Genomic DNA, 22,498 nt, shown 5'->3' on the forward strand with positions numbered 1-22,498 from the left:
CTGAACCTGCAGTTTTTGGGGATTTGAAATATTTTTAGCTGTGGTCCTGCATCTGGATCACAACTGGTTGCTGTTAATGGTTCAGTTAACAGTATCTGCAAATGTCTGTAAAGGTCACAGTGACCAACAGAAAGCAGAGAAGTATACATTTTGCTCTACACATTTGATCCACATTTACCATCCTCTTTGGGAAAGCTAAATGTGTGTCTTGATGCTGTTTTGGACTGAGCAAAAGGTTTACCAAAATTAAGAAGAGATACAGTCAATTCTGTTATCAGTTAAAACTTTAACGTATTACTAACAGCTTTTCCCATTTACAGATGTGGGATTCTGGATAAAACCACAACACCCACACCCCATCTTTCCTGATTCAAAGTTAAGTGCAGTTAAACTACATCTTGAAAGAGTAATTATATGCATCATACGCCCTTTTTGCTGTTTTACACTTAAGTGAATGAGTCAAAACACACTTAACTTTAACATTAGAATGAAATTTTCATATTAAGAGGAAACAAAAGCTTCTCAGATCTCCTCTTACACACTTTTAAGTTGACCCTTCATCCTCAGTAAGCTCATGTGGAATTGCCTTAATGCATTACACCACTGTTTTTATGACATTGATGCAACTCCCTGGGGACATCGAGGGATGGCAAGGACTAAGGAGTTCTCTCAGATTTGTTGCCTCAATCCCACAGGAACACTTAGTTAGCAAGCGCTATCTGAATAGATTTATGACCTAGTGTGTCACTTTACCACTTGGCTCATGAGGCACTGTCCACCAACTTTGCCCCCTAAATTTATTGCACCTCACCAACATTAAACCACAATGCAAACAATTTTGTCTGCAAAAGGGTCCACTGCAATGCATTTCGGAGCTTTGCCTCTCTGTGCTCACCTATCAATGCCCTCTTTCTGGTGCGGACCCCCACACAGTCAGCTGTGCAGGACGAGAACTTGGACCAGTTGGTCAGCTGGCAGTCATCCTGGCAAGGGAGCTGACAGCGCTGAGTGATGGCAGGCATGGCCTTAGCGAATTTCAGGCACTCGCTGATGTCGGCCTGCGTCCCGTCCAGCTGGCGACAGGAAACAGCTGGAGGAATAAGGGGAAGTTGGGTCAAAAAAAGCTCCATCTGAATATTAAGTATGACTTAATGTTTTATTGATTCAACATATTGATTGGTAGTCATAACAATCATATAATTCTTTTGGAACTTGAGTTAATAAAGATGTATTTGCATGGAACCAGTATTATCTGGGGAAACCAAAAATGTCACTCCAAATTACCTTACATTTGTTCAACACATAAGCTATACGATAGTCTGGTGCAAGTCGGCATCTCAGTGATTTGGGGTCATTTTTGTGCAATGTTTTTAGTTTTTTTGCACCTTTCGTCTGTCTCTGTCCGGCTTGAGAATTGTGGATGCTGCACTGACAAATATGAAAGAAAGCTTGGATCATATTTTGGGTGCAAATTCAGATGGTGGTAAAGTACCTGCACAGAACACTTTGCTGTCTTTCAAGAGACTCAATATTTGTGTAGATAACGTCAGGAAAGTTGAGTAAAACATAGAATCTGCATATGCCGTGCGAATGCATTGCATACAGCATAGATGTGTGGGGTCACAACAAAATCAGACAAGGTCTCAAGCATTACTAGTCCCATGACAATAGGCCAAATTAAGATTTTGCAAAAGCAACATTAGCTTGATGTCTAATTTAAAGTTAGATTAATGACAATGCTTTGTATTCCACAAATAACCCAACTGTTTGTAGCGCATTCAAAATTTGTTCAACACTGAGCAACTAACAGTGCTGGATATGTGTTATGTTATACGCAATATTAAGGTTCAGACCACATACTGGTCCTTTCACTTTTAGCTTAGTACATTTTACTAATAATAAGATGGATTTAAAAGTTGACGTTTTAAATTTTACCTGAAGGAATAGTCTAACATTTTGGGACATTTATTTTGCTAATGAGAGTTAGATTAGAAGTGAGTGTGAAACTAAACCCAGCAACCACTTAGCTTAGGTCAGAAAGCTCAAATACCATGAATTAATAGTTCAGCACAGAACCAAACACAGCCATTTTGAGACTTTCAGTAGCTGTATGTAAGTAGTGAGTTTTAGAGGTGGATGCAGGCAGATTTTGTTCCTGTTGGACCAAGCCAGGCGAGCAGTTTTCACCATCCCCAATCTTTACTGTAAGATAAGCTAAGTGGCAGTCATCTGTACCTTCGTATTATACTGGTTACAGATATATTATAGACTGGTCTTAAAGATATGAGACTGTGTTCAAATTTCATCTGTTTCTAGATATGAGAGCAAGCTTGGTCCAAAATGTTGAACTGATCGCAACAACAAAAAAATCTTATTCTAATGTAAGGTTTTTACATGATAGTAATGCTACTATTCAAGTGACATTCCAGTAATTTAGTGTCGCACTTCCATAAATAATTTGAAGGAGTAATTATCTCGAAGAAGATAAAGCCCTTTCAGAGCAGCACCACACATCTCATCACACGACTGTTCGCAGGCCGAGTGCTCTTTGTGACAAGTAAAATGGCTTTGATATGTAAAATCAGTGGAGTACCCCTTTAATTAAGAGATCCCAAAACTTCTTCCTCTGCTGCTGCACTACACAACTTCAAATAGGGACTTAAAGAGGCCAACGAAAGAGTGGATGAAAAATAGATCAGTGCTGTACAATTCAGATTAGATCTCATGGGGGATTTAATAACAATTATGAGAAGAGAAGACACAAATGCATCTGTACCTCAATTGTTTTGAAGCCCAGAAGTTAATTTGTTTGGGACTGCATCATTCTTTGTTCTTTCAATAAAGGGTATTACTTGTGTTGCCGCAATATTTCATTTTCTGGTGATGCAGACATTCTGCAGGGCTGTACCTTCATAGAGAAATCAATCTCTAAGCACATTTTTGCTGAACCCCGCGGGCATTGGTATTGGTTTGAAAAGTCTCCGTCTGTGGTGTGTGAGGTCAGGTCTTTTCTTGTTTATGTGTGTGTGCGTGTGTGTGTGTGTGTGTGTGTGTGTGTGTGTGTGTGTGTGTGTGTGTGTGTGTGTGTGTGTGTGTTCATGCACGAGAGAGAGAAAGAACAGCACAATCTCAGTTCTGTGTGTTTAATAGTGCGACTACAGCGTTTTTTCCTCTGTAAGAAAACCCGTTGTCCAGGTAAACAACATCATACACTGTCAAAAAACACAGACTAGAAAAGACAGTGTGTCTCATTTGGTCTATGTCGACCACAAAATGATTTCTGCCATTAAGGAGCGACAGAGGTGTGAAACCAAGTGCAGGAGGGTCTGGACATCAAGCGTCACATGGCATCAAATCACTGAAAAAGCTGCACAAAATCTGGAACAGTTCAGTAAGTCAGAAGTAGACCTTTAAGCATTTTCATGTATAAACTGAGTCTTCCATCCATTAATGCAAGCTAGCGAAGAAGAAACAGAAATATAAGCACTAATAATGGCTTTCCATAGGAGCTGGAACATAATGACATTGATCATTCTGCGTGACCCCCTGAAATTGGATTTTTATGAAAGTCTCCCAGGACTATATGGTGCAACCATTCTCTATAAAAACACAGGACGAAATATGCTTTTAAACAGGGAGAGTCACAACTCCTTTAAAGTACTTTTCACTTATGCATGAAGACCATATGAAGAAGGGATGAGTTGCTGCCTGCTATAGGCAAGGTGCAGTATTTTCTCCTAAATTTCAACAAGCGACATTCGATTAAAATTGCATGACAAGAGCCTGAGGTGGGAAAAAAAAAGCCAGAAGTGAAACAACCCAAACTGTCAAACGAGTCTCAAGAGGCACCTGGTGAGTTGTGAACACATTTCCTTCCCAAACTCCAGAGGATTACAAAAATAAAATAAAAATAACCAGAAAAAAGAGAAGCGAGCTGATGTTTATAAGAGTGTCATGATCAGTTTGTGCCTTGTCTTGTAGGTGGGAGGATTTGATGTGTACTCTAAGTAAATTGGCCTTTCTCTAAACCTTGGCACATCCATCTGCTGCCTCATGGCTGGGCTCCAGATGCACCGCAATGAGCAAAAATTTAATTTACGGTGATTAGGAATGGGTCGGTGAAGATGCAGGGGTAATTGGGAGATGAAGAGATTTGTTTCCGTACCTCTTGTCTGAAGTCCTGGTCCACAGGTCTCTTGTGCACCAGGAGTGTTTTGTCTGAGAAACCACGGGACCAGCTGGCACTTCCTCCATTTGTGTGTTTTCCATCTAGAATAAATCAGGCCAGAACATCCATGTTATTGCAACATGATTATTCACGATTGCAGCAACATCTTGCACTGCACCATGTCAGAGAGTCTGCACGTGACAAAGAGCTCCATATACAGTTAGGCTGAAGGTTGGTGGAGCAACACAGACTAATTGCCTTTACTGTACGTAGGTAGTCCCTGAAGTCCCATTTTGAGCTAGCAAACATCCATGAAAAAGCCTGCATGAGACAGTGTATTTCATGGCTCAAAGTAAATAAATGGCTGCAGCCAAACCCTCAAACACAGGATGACTGGACAGCATTTGTCAATTAAATAAACACTACAGAGAAAGTGACCTTGAGACTGCAGGGAGATAAGCAAAGAAAACTTCAGATGTTTATATTATTATTTTTCATGCAGTTCCATCAAGGAGGTACCTGATCAACACAAATGTTTTTTTTGCAGCATGACAATACAACCCAACATGCAGCCAGAGTCCTGCAACAGATGGTATGGCCCCCACAGAGCCCTGATGTCAACATCATAGAATCAATCTGGGATTACACAAAGAGGCAGACACTGAGACAGACTAAATGCACAAAAAGTGTTACAAAGTGAAATGGTGCAGCCTTAAAGGAACAGAGCCGACGCACCAAACACTGATCTGACTTTGTTTAGTTTGGTTTGTTGCTCGTATTAAGTTAATTGATGAAAGAAAAGCAATAATGCCAATACTTTGATCTATTTTAGCCTTACTTCAATTGTAGTACCCACACCATATGAGCAGTACTGCCAGTGCCTCCAACCTATTAGTTTGGTACAGATGGGTGACAGATTAAATGAAAATAAAAACATTATAAAGTGCCTCAGTAAGATGTTCAACCACCACGTGCTGCCAGATCAGCTTCAATGCTCCTTTGCATGGATTCTCAAAGCTGCTGTAGCACTACTGGACAGCTCGAACACCACTCTTCATTCTCTTGGGTTGTTTGGATGTCCATGCATAATTTAGCAGGGTATTAGGTGTATGTATTAGGTATTGCTGACATTTTTAAAAGCTTAAGAACTACCTTTCTAGTGTAGCTTTTAATTGCTTTTAGTTATTTCTATTACTTAAAATGAATGGTATTTGTTTATTTCTATATACATTTAAGTCTATTTTATTAGTCTGTAATCATTTCTTTATTGTTACTGTCTTTTTTTGCAGTTCTGAACTTTTGACTTCTGTTGCCTTGAGTTTTTCCTCATTGCATACACTTATGATCTCACTTCATCAGTCCCGGCTTTTAATGAGTCTTTCATTTATAACATACTGTTTATGGGGAGAATGGGAGGGGAGCACTGCTTAAATAGTTTTTTAAAATTTTCTTACTCTCTTTGTTCTGCAAAGCACTTTTTATTGCAGTCTATTTTTAGAAAAACTGCTATACAAACAAAGTCAGATTTATTGATTAACTTTCATTTTTAAATTAGTCTGGTAATTTTGATTAACATAAAATATTTCAAGGCCTTAACCTTAACATTAAAATAAATCAGTTAAATATGTGTAATATATAGTACTGTAGTGTCTTAATGTTAATACTTAAATTAGTCTAGTAAATTTGTACATTAAATAATACTGTATGGTATTAACCACAACACCTAAATTAGTCAGGTGAATATGATTAATGAAGAATATTGTACATTAAAACCATAATATTTAAATTAGCCAGGTATAGTTTGTAAAATAAATAATATTGTTGGATCCTAACTTTCATATTTAAATAATTCAGGCAAATGTAGTATTGTAGAGTCTATACCTTCATATTCAAACTTGTCAGGTAAATTTACAATATCAATGTTATATCTGTATTGGAAAGCACTTGGGTTAACGTCTTTTGTTTTAAAAGCACTATATAAATAACAGTGACTCGACAGTGAGAAAGCATCCGCATCCCTTATTTGTTCCTTCATTTCTTCTACTTAATTTCACCAGTCATTATGTCAAGCCATGTCCGGAACAATGCTAACTTGGAATACTGTTTTGTACTGTGGCGCCACAATAAACAGTTTAGTTATAATCTTAAGCTAACGGTAATTGTCATACTAACAACGTTCATGACGTAATACTACTGAGCTGCTTAAGCATATTCTAAACTGTTAAAAACGCACAGCTCACTCACTTTCTCTATAGACTTTATTCAAATCTTAATAATCCCACAAAGTGGTACGTTCTCTTATACACAATTATCTTAAACAGAATGAACAACCTGTTGCTCTATTTTTATGCCCTATTAATCACATGTCAACACTATTAATCATAAGAAGCAGCAGCACAAGGTTATATAGTGGTGGAAAGGACATAATTGCCATTATTATCGTAAGATTAAGTCTTGGCACGACAAAAACGTCACAGTTTGGAATTATTGAAGTAAACTGATTGGATTACAGGGCTTTTCCCTCTCTGTACAGCTCCTTATAACATAATTGCTTTTCAATTTTTCATCATTAACCTGGTCATTTTGGACTCTGATAAAAACAAATTAAATACAGCGCAGATATACAGACCCAACAGACTGGAAAAATGATGTAGCAAACCAAACACTTTTTAAAATCGTAATTTCAGTTTATTAACTGTACATAACCCAACCTTTTACTATTTACTATGCTGATTAACAGAGTTAACGAGAAAGTGTGCATCCATAAATAACACATAAAGCTGATGCTTTGGAAGGTGTGAGGAGAAAATCAGACTAACACAGTGTGTAGGTGCAGAGAAAATGTGTGTCCTCACATCATATTTTAATCTTCTTATCAAAACAATTTATGACACAATGAGATAATGCTAGGCTGTTGAAGATGAGCTTTGGCTTTCATGTGTATTTTGGCCTTCTGGGCCTGTAATGGAAAGCCATTCAAGCAAGAAAGACAACACTGGGTCTTAAATAAGGTTAAAGGTAAGATCGAACCATCAGGAGGACAGGGTCTAAGTCAAAAACAGCGATATTATGAGCCTTCTAAACCTAAACACATGTTTGTCTATTCAAGTGTAAAAACCATGCAGTTAGCCAGAACTGGGCACCTGACATGAGGAGTATGGGATTACTGCACTTTTACCTGAAACCTGGACAGACTTTAGGGACCTCACAGTCCTTCTCCTCCTCAAGCACCTCTGGACAGTCCTGTCCTCCGTTGGAAGGCATCTGGATGATAAGACGCTTCCTTGATTGCTTTTTCTTCACCGCGTTACCAGCTGAACAGACACAGACAGTTACTGAATTAAAATAAGAAACGTCTGGATGGGTAAGTGATGAGAAGAATGTGAAAATGATAAGCTACGCCGCTCTGTTAATAGTCCTTGAAGAAAGGACTTGGAGACTAACACTACCAAATCTAATTGGACAGCCATCATAGACAACACGTTCATTGATTACTGGGGATATCAAGCCAACAAATGATAATGCTGAGAAATCCCATTAGACCTTGGAATTGACTCAGATTAAATTTATGGCATTTACATGTGTGGAGATGTCCTGAAATAGTTCATTAAGATTTAACATGCTTCTGGATAGTCCTAAATCCTGCTGCAAACCTTTCTCATGTGGGTGGCTTGTAATTTTCTGCACAAGGTGAAGATATCAGCAGCATCATATTAAAATGCACAGCCATCAGTATCACATGCTCAGACTGAAGAGATTTATGCCACCGTGTCAAACAAAGAGGGCATCAAAATATTGATGTAATGATTTTCAGTCGTAAATCAATTTAATGGATTCGGCGCCACTCAACAGCTTGGGCAATGGCTGCCTGACAAAGGTGACCCCATGTGAAAATGTTTTTCTTTCACTACACGAATGCAACAACATCATGGACTTGTTGACACTTGTAGCCACGGGCGAGTCGGCTTGCCAGGCGCACTAAAAGAGGTCGGCCCAGAGGTTGTCTTACATGCCAATCTGTCAAATTAATTATCTGCAACGAGACGCGAGTGCATGTGTTTATGTGGCAGTCAATGTGTCTGGTTCAGTGTAGAGCACCTCGACACTGTAGTTGTTCCACACAGTCAATTTAAAATTGCTTCTGTGGAAACCTCTAGACTGATACAGGGCCACGGCAGAACATATTTAATTCATTATTATTTTTAATCATCAGATTAATTTTACTTCATTACAGTAACCTGTAGATATGATTGTAAATATTGCGTGTGCCTTGCTATAACTGCTATTTTTTAAATTAAGTGCTGTAAAACTACCAGACCCAGACTGACAATGGTGTAACATTAAACTAAATTAAAATAAAAAATAGAAGAAAAAACACCAGAAAATTTACTAGTCATTTTCCCTTTTCATTTATCTATATGAGGCATTTAGTGAAGTCATCTTTGCTTGCAGAAGTTGAATTTTATTTCACTGTACCTGCGTCACAAGTAACCGGACACGTTGTCCAGTCGCTGAATGGGGTCACGATACAGTCTCTCTTGCAGAGCAGCTGACACGGACGCACCGTGTTGGGGCGAGGGCCGTCTGGACACCTAGGCAACAAAAAAATTAAAAAAAACACACAGCAGGGCTTTAGAGTGACACTGCTGGGAGATATTTATACATCCACCAAAACATATCAGCGTGAAGTATGAAACCTCAAAATCCAAAAGTCCTGCTCAGTCGATTTCTGGGAAACACTCTCTCCTCAGAATAGCTGAATCTAAGCCATCGTGAAATCAAAGTATCAGGCTAGAAAAAGTATGTTTTTTATCAGTAGTTGCTGAACAAGCACACTGGTTACACCTCCCAGGCTCTCTGGCTTCAGCGTCACCCAAGGACCAGATAAAACTTCGGTACATTCATTGCCTTTCTGGTCATTTAAAGCTGCACACGGATTTCCTTTAAAAGTTTTATCATCCAAAATCACACCATACTGAAGCAGGAATATCCTGTCAATTCACTCTCCATATAAAAACTACATCCCTGTGGAGAAAATGAAAACCTTTTACACAGTGAGTTGCATGGAGTGAGGGGGCTTGGAAGTGCAAGATTAAGATATAGTTTGAAAAAATAAAACATAAATGTGTATGTAATTTGTCACACATAAAAAATATACCAAGGATCTTTTATTAACACTGACAAGACCAGTGCTTTTCCCTCAGTGCTTCATCGAGCTTATGAAAAGGTGCTTTGTCATAATAATAGATCATTGAACATATATTTTTATGGGCTGAGTGTGTGGTAACACATTTACAGCAATATTATGCAATTATTTTACCTTAAAATATCATTTTCAGAAGCATTGTAATGGTACACTGACTTGTAATAAGAAGAATGGCATAGTTTTCATTTCCACTTGCCCACACCTCCCTCTTCAACTCCCCCAAACGCCTGTAACTTGGATAGGCTGGTACAACCTCTCAGGGAATGTGTAAAACATTTTACAGCACTGTGTCACACACTAGCAACAATGGGTCCTCAGGCAGTCATAATAAGAAGCTAATTCAGTATCCTCAGTACAGACAAAACCTTAATGCTTGTTGCCAGCGTAGATTGTATGTAGGTTGCAATCAATTAGTAAATTAGCTATATACACCAAAAGCTTTTTATGTACTAGGCTATAAACATTTTTTTTCTGCTGTAAAATTGAGCATTTTAACATGGAGGTCAACATGGACTGACAAGCTTTTGGAACCAGCCTCAAAGGGCCATTCAAGAACCTTTTAGAGTTTTTGGTGCTTCTGTTGGCTCCATGTTTCATCCCTGGAGGTTTCTACTTGGTTGTCACTCGCCATAAAGCAGCAAAAAAGCATAAGAAAATTCTCAGTACAGATATGAAGGTAGAGGTGAAGAGACTGAAAAGAAAACTGATGGATGAAGTCAAGAAGAGAAAAAGAAAGAATGACTAAACAGGATGTCAGGGTTTTAGATCATTAGCCATGTTAGCTCATTTGGACAGCAGTTCACTTGCCAGCTAGACATTTAGCAAGAGACAGTATCTTTTATACTTAACTGGCAATATAATCTGTTGCTCTGCCTTTTATATATATATATATTGTCAAACTGTGTTAAACTGGCAGTTTGTTGTGGGAATTACATTTCATTTTCAAGCTGTTTGCGGCTGTGATTCAATATCCTAAATCTGTAAAGAGGGTGAATTTCCCAAAGTAAGCCAACATTGTGTAATGTAATGAGTTTTATGTAGGTACCATGCCTGTACCTGCAGGTAGTAAAATAACTGATTGATTTTGTGTTAGTTGCATGAGCTGCGTTCCAGTACCTTTTACTGCTCAAAGACAGAGTCCGGTGGAATTGAATGTGGAATCTTGTAATTGCCGCTTGTAGACACAATAACATTGTTGCCACTGCTCAGTAAATGTTGTGTTGCTTTAAACCATAGATTGCATAAAAGGTGGACTTAGCTTCTAGAACTGAAAAGTGAAGCTAACTTGGAAGTGCATGGCTGCAAACAGAAGCCAGACTGCATGGAGGTATATGAGAAAAATACCCTGCTTCTCTCTTGATTTGTTGCCTCAGTAGATGTTTTTCGAAAGAGTTCATGTTTTCAATCACTAGTTTTAGGGCTTTTAAAATACAGCATTTGTAAATCTTAATAAGCAAATATGTCGAGTGTCATGTACTGAGCTGAAAGAGAGATGGATTTTCCATCTGGGTATTGCTTGAATACGCAGTGTAATTATTCTAGGCACAATTTAGGGCAATAGAAACCTCCGTAATCACATCTAGTTTATGACTGATGTATGCCATCTGGCTGACAGCACGTGAAAGATTGAGTGAGGAGATGGTCATATCCCCTACAGAAGAATGCAGGCAGCGCATGAATTGTTTAAGAGAGCGGCATATATGTTTTACAATATTTCTGCTGAGGAAACTGTAACACTCAGAGCCCTTTAAGGCAAAAGCCAGCAGACAAGCAGGCCAGCGTCAGGATGAGAACTCTTGTTTAACTGGATTCAGCTATCAGTGAGTAATAATCCTTTTGATGACACAGAATACAGGGTCAGGCCGAGGTTTTTCTGAACAAGGGCTATATAGTTAATCTTCCGTTATTTAAGCACCTCAGGTCCTCTGTGCATACTGGACCGTGATAAATAGGTCACGTTAGACCTGCTGGAAGACATCTTGTAATCTGATCCCTGCACTGCCTCCCAGATCTCACAGTAGGATGTAACCCCTCTGTTTCCTCATCCTATGGCTGACTCCCTGATCATCTGGGTCAGGTTTAATGTTGCTAAGAATGAGCTCACTCCTCTGGGCGTTCCATACTCGTTAGCACGGTGTTAGGGAAATGATAGAGAGCCTCACAGGCAAAATGTAACAATGTAACAGTGACACAAGTAGAGATTTATTTTTAATACCAATAGACAGAGCTAAATCCCTCTCGAGCGGAACAAATCCTCTGGTGTCTTCATAAAAGTGAATGGTCCCCAGGAAAGAAACAGCTGCCGGATGTGGCAGCGGGAGGATACATTTACATTTTCTGCATTCAGCTGATGCTCACGTCCGTAAAGAAGCCAATGAGCAGCTGTTTCGCTCGAGGACGCTAATGGGAGGCTGTTATGCTATGGAGACTGCCGAGAACCTGTGAACCTGAGACGGCAGAACAATTTCCACACTAGATCCCAGTGAAAACCTGGATTTTATCTATTTCTTTTTTAAAACCCATAACTCTGTAATCTCCAGGGTCTGTAGAGATCAAGACATTCTTTATCAAGGAAAACTTGCCATTGAAAGCAGTGCAAAGACAAAAATAAAGATCTGAATACAATCAAAGTGTTTAAAGAACAGAAAGAACACAACAGCAATCCAGTAATCAAGACGTCTGTATCAAACCTGCATGAACCAAACTTACTGATGTCTGAGAAAAACAAAATTAACACAGCTTTTCTGTTTGTTTTGTTGGAGGTTCATCTCAGTTCATATTAATACACCAGTTGCTTCAGCATTAAATTATTTCACTTGAAGTTCCGCAAAGAGGGAGCAGAATGCATGATGTAACTTAGCAAATCAGACTGCTGATCAATCACTGGGATAATGATGAATTTTTAAATTCAAATAGTCATCCCTGAACAAATGTCTTCACATGACGACTGGGCTGAATGAGCTGGAACATTTTTCCCTAAAATCTTTACAATTACTCCAAAAAACTGCTCATTTATTTAATATTAAACACAGAATGACTCTATTATATTTGCTTCTGAAAAAGAATATAGATGTTGGGCTTCTTTTGCTTGTCTTTGTTCTAAATTCCTTTAAATCTGCTGTAGACAAACAAACATTGCTCCATGTCATGGGGGGGATCAGAGTGCTGTAAGCTGTTGTGACTCAAAGAGTTAATTTACAGAGAAGATTAAACCTTTGACCTCAAAATATTCCCTCTGCTACTCAACCAGCGTAAAAGTCTGAGGATGAGCTGTACGATTTAACACTTATGTGAAGTATTGAGAGAGCACGGGCAATTACACAGTATTTCTATTTAGCTAAAACACTGCAGAATAAAATACAGCTTCACTTTTGATATTGAGGCAGAAAGTACTCTGAATACCAAGTTAAGCTTTAGTGCCTGCCTTTCAGATTTCACTTTTTAAGGATTCAGTTTCCTATGTTTAAATGTACACAAAAGTAAGCTCTGACGAGGCTGACTTAAAGATCCTGTCTCCTATTAACTATAAACATGCATTTTTTTTCAGGTATACCCATGACCTTTCCTATACCTCAATCAAGATGTTTTGGGGCCCTAAACTACCCTAGTGATGGGCCCCCCTGGTAGGATACCAAGCCACTGCAGAGGGTACATGGATGACCAGGAGAAAAGTATGAAGTGTAAACAAGTTAAATTTAGATGATTAATGTAATCAAAATAAATTAAGAACAAACCAACAAGTGTCTGCTGATGTTACACTAATAATCTGTAATTCACTAAAATTCTACCGTTTTATTAGTTGCTTGACCTATCACTGATGATGATTAATATCTTTTTTGTTTGTTTTTAACACTTGGAGACAGCTGAAATAAATAGTTAATAATTAGTTCCTTATGTTTATGTTATAAGTCCATCACAGCAACTTTAATAATAGAGATCATTTAAAAGTCCCATGAATTATATTTTTAAGGTCAAATACATTTTGGAAGGTGCTGAAAAAGAACAAAAAAGATCTGAGAGCATTTATGTGCATGAATTTGGCAGACAATAACAAATGACCTGTTTTGTCTTTGCATTTGTGGGACTACAGGACTATGTACATGGATAAACACATTTTATATTATCGCTTGAGTTTCCAGACTTCTAACTTTAACTTAGTTTCTTTTTTTTATTACAGATTGTAGTTAGTGTTGAGGCATTCCACAGTTTGCTCCACTTTCCATCACAGATTCTGTTCACATGCACTCCAGTTTCCTAGATATGAGGCTCATCCTGGTTTTGATCATATTCTGTATATGGTGTTTACATGATGCAGCACAGAGAAATCTGGTTGTTCGAATCCCCGTATACATGATAAATAATAATACTGCAGTTAGTGATTACTGCCTGCTGTTTGCTGTGCCTGTGATTATTATAACACAAACTGACAATTCAGTCTGACATTCCTGTAACTATTATCCTAACCTTAAATTAATTTGGCTGTGGTTATTGAAAATGAGGCCCCTTTACATTATATTGAGCTAAGCACTAATAAATGCCAATATAGCGTTGGACTGGCTTATCCACCTTATTGCCAGCAAGAGGACTCAAGAACAACATTAAATATTAAAGATGTCCTTCACTTTGACTGGTGACAGACTGTCACTGTCACTGCATAGGACAAGGGAGCAGACGATAAGATATACAGCCATGACTGGAGTGATAGACATCATTATGAAGTTCACTTTGGGTGGAAAGACCATTCCATGAGAGAAGGGCATCTTATTACCAGCTGTGTGGAACCGTTAAACTGTTCATGAGACCAGAGGAAGCAACAGTACGCATTGGTTCTGTAACTCATTTAACTGGCCACAGTTGTAAAAGCTGAGCATTTCTAGGGAATCCATATTCCCTAGAATTGATTTGTGTTTGTTTGTCATTTGGCTGAGGCCGCAACTGCTCAGGTGGTCGGCAGCAGTCACAAACCAGTATAAGATGTACACATGCAACTATTTCCATTATCAGGTTTCTCAAAACTACAATATGGCCTAATCCAGAATTCTGGGATATTTCCAAAACTCAATCACAACCAGTAATACAGCTGTCCATATAAACGCAGTCAGTCTGTTATGAACACGATTTTCCTGGTTGTAACATTATGTAACTTCAATACTTACTAAAAGTACATCAATAAGCAACACACAGTGGGACCCCATATTGGTATTATATTCAGAAAATGATTTTGCTCTGTCTGGGGTGTCAATCCCAACCCTGGTGCTTTTTGTGTGGAGTTGAAGCAGTGATACATTTTCTCCGTGCACGAGTTCACAATGGTCCACATGACTTACAGTCCATGAGAGGCTGCATGGATGCCACTATAGATGTACACGTGCAGGTTAAAATTTGTGTGTGTCCACAATCCTACAAGAGCATTAGTGTGCATGCTCAGCAGTAACGGCATATGCAGAATATGTAGATAACATGCACAAGGGAGGACAGCTGTGGACACTACAGATGTGTATTTGTAGTTATCGTACTACTTTGTAGTCCACTTAGAGGACTCCGTTTCATACATGTGCTTCTTCTGTGAAGCATACAAACTACTTCCCTCAAAGTGGCCGTGTAGACAGTCTACAAGCAGAGAGGTTTTGGGCTGCACTTGTCCACAGAGTGGTCTGCATGGACTTCCAGACTCTAGCGGACTCTTATGTACTCACAGACAGTCAGTCTAACACTGGTGGTAGGATGAGGCTATTCATGCTCTCCCTTTCTCTTTCTGTCTGTGTGCATTTTCTCTGGCCACTCATGTTTCCTCTCACAGTCCTCAAATATGTTGGTAACATAAATCAGAGACTCTAAGTGACACATTGGTATACATGCAAAGTAGGCCTGAGTGTTGAGCTACATTCTAGGAAAGGCTCTGACCTCAGGGAGTCTGACAGCATCAGTAGTGACAAAAAAAATCATTGGATGGATGCTTACTTTGTGTAGTTTCCCTGTCTGGCATTAAGTTTCCATTGGGTATTCAGACTGATTAGGAATGGCTAATTTTATCTTCTTTTAATGTAAAAAGCTTTTATGATAGTGTGTTTTAAATGCTTTAGATATAGGGCAATGAGCTGACTCGTAACAGGTTTCCCTCTACAGAGAGAAACATCCTTTTTGTTCCCCCTTTTAGTCTAATCACACTGTAGCCCCACTAATGATGGGTATTATCCCAATTTTGTTGATTAAAATTCAATTACAATCCAGTTTTCATTAAAAAAGACCAGACTGTATTTGTTGGCAGAACACAATCCCAGCCAGAACACTTGCAGCACAATGCTTGGCTGGGAGACTCTGTCCATGGGGGTGTGAAAGCGAGTTGTAATATTGTCATTTATGCATTTTTCATCATGTTTACATTTCTATTTCACAATTTTTTTTCCTTCCTTTCTCCTGTTGTCATTTTTTGTCTAACATTCAGTTCATCTGTCTGTGCTTGTCACATTGATTTTGTTATTTGTTTGAGGAAAAAAATGTTTGTTTACAAGTCACTTAGGGTATTTTATCCAAACCGCACAATATTCTATTATACGTTTTCTTCTCTCTGTGCATTCACATGTGTCTATCACAGGGGAAATACACTACACTGAAATGAATCCAGTAATGGAATCTGGTTTAAACTGCCTTGCTGGTTCCAGTCAGCATCACAATCTCATAATGATCTTTAAATGTCATGATTTGTAGCGAGGCGCAGACATACACAACATGGCACTGGGAGCCAGTCCCAAAGCATGACATTAAGACGAGCAGCCAGGCTAATGCTCATGTTTTGCTTGCCGCTATTAGCACGTTGACTAATCTGTTCAGTGAGAGGCTGTTTTCGAAAAATAAGCAGATGGTTGAGCAGGATGAAGAGAGGAGATTCAAAGCAAAGAACTGTCAGTAGTTTTCAGTGTGCACACACAAAAAACAAGGTCTGGTGGGAGAAGATAAGGCCTAATTAATTTCATTATCAAAATTACGGACTACAAAACAAGAACATCATTTGTTTAATTTAGCATGAAACAGTCGCAGTTCTTCAAGGACCCTTTCACTAGTGTCTTCTGGCCCTCTGTCTCGAGGGCTTTTAGCTATCTATCATAGTCAAAAACAGCGAGTAAACACAGCCTCCATTTGAAAACATGGCAAGGGGATGATTGACTGGGCTTAATACAGCTACTGTTGAACATCATAACCATGAATCATTCAGTTTCCTTTTTCACAAATTCCACAACATCAGTGTGATTATACAAACACACATTTGGTACCATTCAGCTCACAGACTGTCAGAATCAATAAGCAGACGTTGTTTTTTTCCTCACACCACAACAGCTTTCTCGATAGGATGATAGCAGCCCAAGCCTGAGGCACTGACATATTTGTCTCTGGTGTGTCTCTCCTTTCTACTGGGCTTTGTGTGTGTGTGTGTGTGTGTGTGTGTGTGTGTGTGTGTGTGTGTGTGTGTGTGTGTGTGTGTGTGTGTGTGTGTGTGTGTGTGAGACATGCACTCTGTGAGGTTCACTGCCTGAGGCTGTGGGAGGAAGACAGCTCAGATCCATCTGTGAATGAGACAGGGTGCATCTGCATATGCAGGGTGCAGGCAGCCTTGTTTGTTTATTATGCTGGGATCCCATGGGTCCACTGATCAAGAATACCTGCCAGTTGGATTGTGCCAGATGAAGACATGCAAGGCAAAAAAAACAACAACAAAAAAAAACCAACCATGTCAAGTTACTCCTGTGTGGAGGCTGGGGTACACTTGCCTTTGTGCAACAGATGGCGAGGAAACCAGGGCTGTTGCATTGCTTTGGTCAAAAGGGTGGCAAAAAAGTGCTGGAGCTTGAGAACACATTCCACCGTGGTCTGTAAGATCTACAGGGGTACTACAGTGACAAACGCTTTCATGGAACAAGCGCCTTGACCTTTAGCGAACTACCCAGGATGACAAATTAAAATGAAATACCTGATTAAATGAGTGGAAAGACATGAATGTAGGTGTTTCAAAGCACTGAGTGGCCTAATGAGTATGAAAATGACAAATCACATGTTAGAGTCTTCACATTCACCACATCTTAACCTATTGTACAACAGATAAGGGGATTTTTAAAAATGTGTTAGGCAGTGCTCTCTACCACCATCATTAAACAGCATCACAAAATGAGGGAAAGACTGTTAAATCCCTACAATAGAGGTCCACTGGCTCAGAGAATCTAAAGGTCACTAGAGCTGTCCTGAAGGCTTGTGGTGTATAAATCATTTCTATCACACACTGCTAAAATATGTATCTTATTAAACTTTGTCAGTTGACCAGATGATTGTTCACTTGGTTAAATGATCATTCGTTTGCAGTACAAAAGTGTCAGAAGGCATAACAAAGGTTTGACTGAGTATTGGCTTAAATGACTGTCAAACAGAACAGTGGTGGACTGATTTGCGGTCACTCTAATAAATGAAAGACTGAGTCATCTTTTGGGCTGACAGATGTTAGGCAGATTGCTGGATCCGATATTAGCACATTTCCGATTATTGGTATCATTGTTTTATATTGGAAACTGATTTCTGATAAAGAAGTTCATTTAAACGTGCTGCTGTGGCTCTCATGCAGCTGCACCTCTCTGTCTGTAGTCACTACTTTGTGGTCTTGAACAATGTCTCACCCACAGTATTATGTGACTGGTTAAACATCAAGAGCAACAGCCTTTCAACACTAAAGGTGGAATGTCTTAAGGTTTTCATTTAATTAGACATATGTACAACAAATACAAACAAAGGCATTTCAACAATGCTTTGTGTTGAAGTTTGTGTTATTCCAAATATACCACCAAATACCTATTTCCAAATATTGGTTATTAGCTCCCTTGGTTACTAACTCTACTAACTTACCTGGTTTCAACTCTACTAACAAGTTCTATCACTAGAGTGCTTTAGCAGATGATCTAACAACAGTCATTCTGGCATCTACCGTACAACAATTATAAGAGATCAATAATGATGTTATCTTTGCTTCATTTTTTCCTCCACTGTCCCCCTCCGCTCTTTAAAAAATATTTGCTTTTCGGCATTGCTGCACCTCTAATGAGAGAAATAGTGGAGAGAGATAGAAAATAAGTATGCAAATAACACATAGCTTATGGTCTGGCAAGCCAGGAATCTAACTGAGAACACATTACTCAGGACATTAGTGCCCAGGTAGCACATGGACAAACCACTTGGCTATTAGGTCACCCCAGAGCTCCCTTGTTTGATGTTTAGGTTAGGGTTGGCATTCTAAAGAAGTCAGTAAGATATAAAAGTGTCAGTTCTATGTTCTGTATATGCATTGCAAATAAGAACTGAAAACCGGTGAGGTGAACTTGTCAACTCTCTACATTCTGCATATGACACATATGTCATATCCATTTTGATCACGGTTGATGCCTGACCTCTGTGCATCCTTACTGGCACAGTTTATCAGTGTCAGGTGTATGTTGTCATCACACTTCTTCAGACTGTTTGTCTTCACTTACACGGTACTGTGCGAAAGTTGTAGGCACTTAAGATGTTTGGCTTCTTATTCATTCTGCAGCATGACAATGACCCTCAATATAGTCACAGAGGTGTAAAGAATTAGTAGAATAAAATAAGGACAAACAATTCATGGCATCATTATTAAAAGCATCCAGAAACGTTTTTTTTCCTGAACACAGTATTATATCTTAACACGTGTGCTTGCAGAGATGTATTTATTTATTTATTTTTTTGTTATTGTTAATAAAATGTAAAGGGTTAGACCAAAGAAACAACACTGCTGAAGAACATAGTTTTCACACAACTACATTACTTCAACTGCTGCTACTGTGCCTCCTATTAAACAAACAGGTTCTTCAAATAAAATGACAAAAGATGTTTGTTAATTTGTTCTCCAACAACATGGGTGTTCTGAACTCCTTTCAGCAGGATGGGAGTATCTGTCTGTGCGTTCCACATTAGTTTGGAAAAATAAAACAGTTTTCTGATATGACAGTAATGCTATGGTTTGATTGTGTTTAGGAACATAATTGACAAGGCTAGCTTTGCAGACAGATCATGGTAAGGGTTAAAATAAGTATTTAGTTAGGGGTCAGGAAATAGTGTTGTTTGAGTGAATAAATGTATGTGATTAAAGTCTGGCAACCATCAGGGTCATTGCTTGTCTATTTGAAATGCAAAACAAATAGCAGTCGTGAGTGTTAAAGTCGATTGTTTTGTTGACCCATCCATCCGCCCCAGCCTCCTCCCTGTCGAAAACAACCTCATCAAACTTCACATTTTAACTCCTTTAATTTTACTTGTGATGCTGTTCATCGGAATAATTGCTATTTGTGAGCACTGCATGTCATCATTGTGTTTTCAATACTGTTCCTACTGGCACATCAAATAACTTTCATGTGTTTTGGAATAAAATTTTTTTTGTCCTCCAAATGCTTCTGGTCTGCTACTTAAGTTCAGCACAGATGATTGAGCTTCTTCCCACTCTGTTAATTGTCTCATGCTGCTTTGAAAACTTGATTATCAAAGTGTTGATTGCCAGGTCATTCTTACAGCGGAGAAATGCTTAGCTGGTATATGGTAATTGGCAATCAACTTAATAGGACCCATCTTGGTGGCTGTGTGTCATTGTGAGGTTCAGAGTCAAAGTCATTTTCCCATCTCCTGTGTGTGTATGTGTGATACAACACAACAATAAATGGAACTTTCATGTGTTCAAGGATTAAAAAAGAGCAATGTTATTCACTCAGATAGATGTTTGTTGCAGTGCAGTGAAGCTTGGGCTCCTGCCAGTGCCAGTAAGGAAAATTCCACCTCAACAGTTGGAACAAGATTATTTAATTGTTACAGTGTAACATATCTAATGATTACAGTTATCTACAAAAAGACATAACTAACTGTGGCTGTGTGCAGGAGAACAGAATAAAGGAAACTTTTTCAGCACCATGGACAGCACCATCGGTCTATGAAGGCAGGTGAAAAGACATCACATCTAAGAAGAGACTCCTGTTTGACAGCATTCAAAGCATCTGTCATTCTTTGCTTTTTCCTCCAGGCAGTCAGAAACTGAAGCTGTAATGACACATGTACATTGGGGTTTTTTTTTTTGTTTTCTGAGGTGCAAGCCATTAAACACAGGCTTAATTTGTATTTTAAAGGGTGTGGTAAGGAATTAAATGACAAAAAATGCTGGGAATCGAGTCGTATTATCTAATGAAATATCTGATTTTAAAAAAAAAAAATCACCTGTGCAGCACGTATAATACATTTTGCGTGTGCTTTTTTTGAGTTCACATAATGAAGAAGGAAACAAATATACCTTTTCCAAATCCTCATGATGCTTCTATCCAGGTTTTTAATATTCATCTACATAGTAGAATAGCTGAATAAAGTGTCTCTCTGCATGAAAAATATTCAGGATGTTCAACAAGACTCAGATCAGGCTAAGATCATCTCAGTATTAACTATACATTCAAGATCGAATCTCCCAATTTTCAAACCACCAGAGCACAACAGCTGCAGCCATTTTACCTTCCCTGTCACTCCGCACAGCATCGTTTCACGTCAGCAGTTAGATGGTCAAACAGTGGATTTTCCTATATCCACACCAAAATGTTTAAAATGGTAATAGTCAAAGATTGTGCTGCAAAACAGGACCAGATTGATTCTGAATTGTTTTACCCACCTCAAAGAAGGTGTACTCAGAGGAATTGTTATTCTGTTATCTGCAATTTGGAATTCAAAATCAAATTCTAAAAACCCAGGAGAAGAGTGATATATTCACAGAAATGAATCGTTTCAAACTCTCTTATCCATAGCTACAGACTGGGAGGAAAACTAATGATTTATTTCAAGACAGCTTCATCCTGAAGCAGGTAAGCACTGAGGCCACAACTGGGCCTTGATGGAAATAGTCGGTTCTACCACATTACCTGAACCACATTATTTTAAAGTAAAACAAAAACTGACATCTATTGGAACTGTCCAGTGCATTGTAAAAATCAAATCACACACAACTACACATGGTCAAAACTGAAGTAGCTCTTCAAAATCAGACACGTTTACAGTAGACAGTTGGGTAAACTTCAAAGGACGGGCTCACATTTTTTGATTTCCATTTTGTCACATGCCAATCTTTAAGTTCTGTGCATTTTCAATATGTCAATCAGCCACATTAAAACCACTGACAAGTGAAGTGAAATGTTGAAAATGTCACTACAATGACACCTATCAATGAGTGGGATGCATTAATCAGCAAGTAAACAGTCAGTTTTCTTGAAGCAGGTATGTTGGAAGCAGGAAAACTGGACAAGCGTAAGGATCTGAGTGAGTTTGACAAAGTTGAAACTATGATGGTTAGGGTTAGGGACAGTCTAATTTAGCCAAATCAGGTGGGTATCTGCCATAGTTAGTGTTTTCCAGATTAAACTCTTTCTTTGTTTCCCTGCTGAAGAGAAGCACAGGGACAGTCACACAGAGCACATATAAGACTAAATATTGTCAGGAGGAGCAATTACAGCAAGCAATAAAGCTGTCAATGTACATGTGGGCATGTAAGTGGTGTTTTAAGAGAGACCTGATGAACCTGAAGAAATTATCCTTTAAAGGTGCAGCTTTCACTTTAAATGAGTTGAGAAAGCGGGGATTTTTTTATAAGTGTCTGACAGTCTGTTTGTGCTGTTTGGTTTAATGGTCTCTATTTTGTAGTCTATTGTCACACAGATCTCAGCAACTTTAAGCCAATTCATCCATTCCAAACAAAAACAGTGAAGTGAAAAGACATACTGTAGTAATTGTAAGTCGTCTAAGCAACAATTCCCCATCGAGCAGTTTTGCAGGTTGAAAATGTCAAGCAACTCATGCCATTCTTTAAGTCAGGTGTGTGACCTTCAATATCCAAAGCCTCGAACAGACCCAGCGGAGTTCAGTACCAATAACCACCCACTGAGAGGGCGAGTAGGTGCCAATATCTTCTCTTCATCCTTCATTAGTGATACTGTTACATGTTGCTCTCTTGCCCTTATTGCAAATGATAGTTGATTATATAAAGTTATTGATCAGCAAAAACAAAAGATAATGGAAGCAAATTGACTGAAACCCTCTTGCTGCCAGCC

General features: G+C 38.8%; 1 protein-coding gene across 1 annotated transcript in view; it reads right to left on the reverse strand.

The window, feature by feature from the left end:
• The window catches only part of LOC111566140 (thrombospondin type-1 domain-containing protein 7A), a 176,240-nt gene that overhangs the window by 56,525 nt on the left and 97,217 nt on the right, over positions 1 to 22,498 (reverse strand). Inside the window, exons 9-12 of the mRNA XM_055013863.1 lie at positions 8,645 to 8,760; positions 7,347 to 7,482; positions 4,166 to 4,269; positions 896 to 1,090 (exon numbers count right to left, since the gene is read on the reverse strand). Coding sequence (XP_054869838.1) covers positions 896 to 1,090; positions 4,166 to 4,269; positions 7,347 to 7,482; positions 8,645 to 8,760 — 551 coding nt within the window. The remainder of the gene's footprint in view (positions 1 to 895; positions 1,091 to 4,165; positions 4,270 to 7,346; positions 7,483 to 8,644; positions 8,761 to 22,498) is intronic.

This window comes from Amphiprion ocellaris, chromosome 9, assembly GCF_022539595.1.
Source record: "Amphiprion ocellaris isolate individual 3 ecotype Okinawa chromosome 9, ASM2253959v1, whole genome shotgun sequence".
NCBI classification, from domain to species: Eukaryota; Metazoa; Chordata; class Actinopteri; family Pomacentridae; genus Amphiprion; species Amphiprion ocellaris.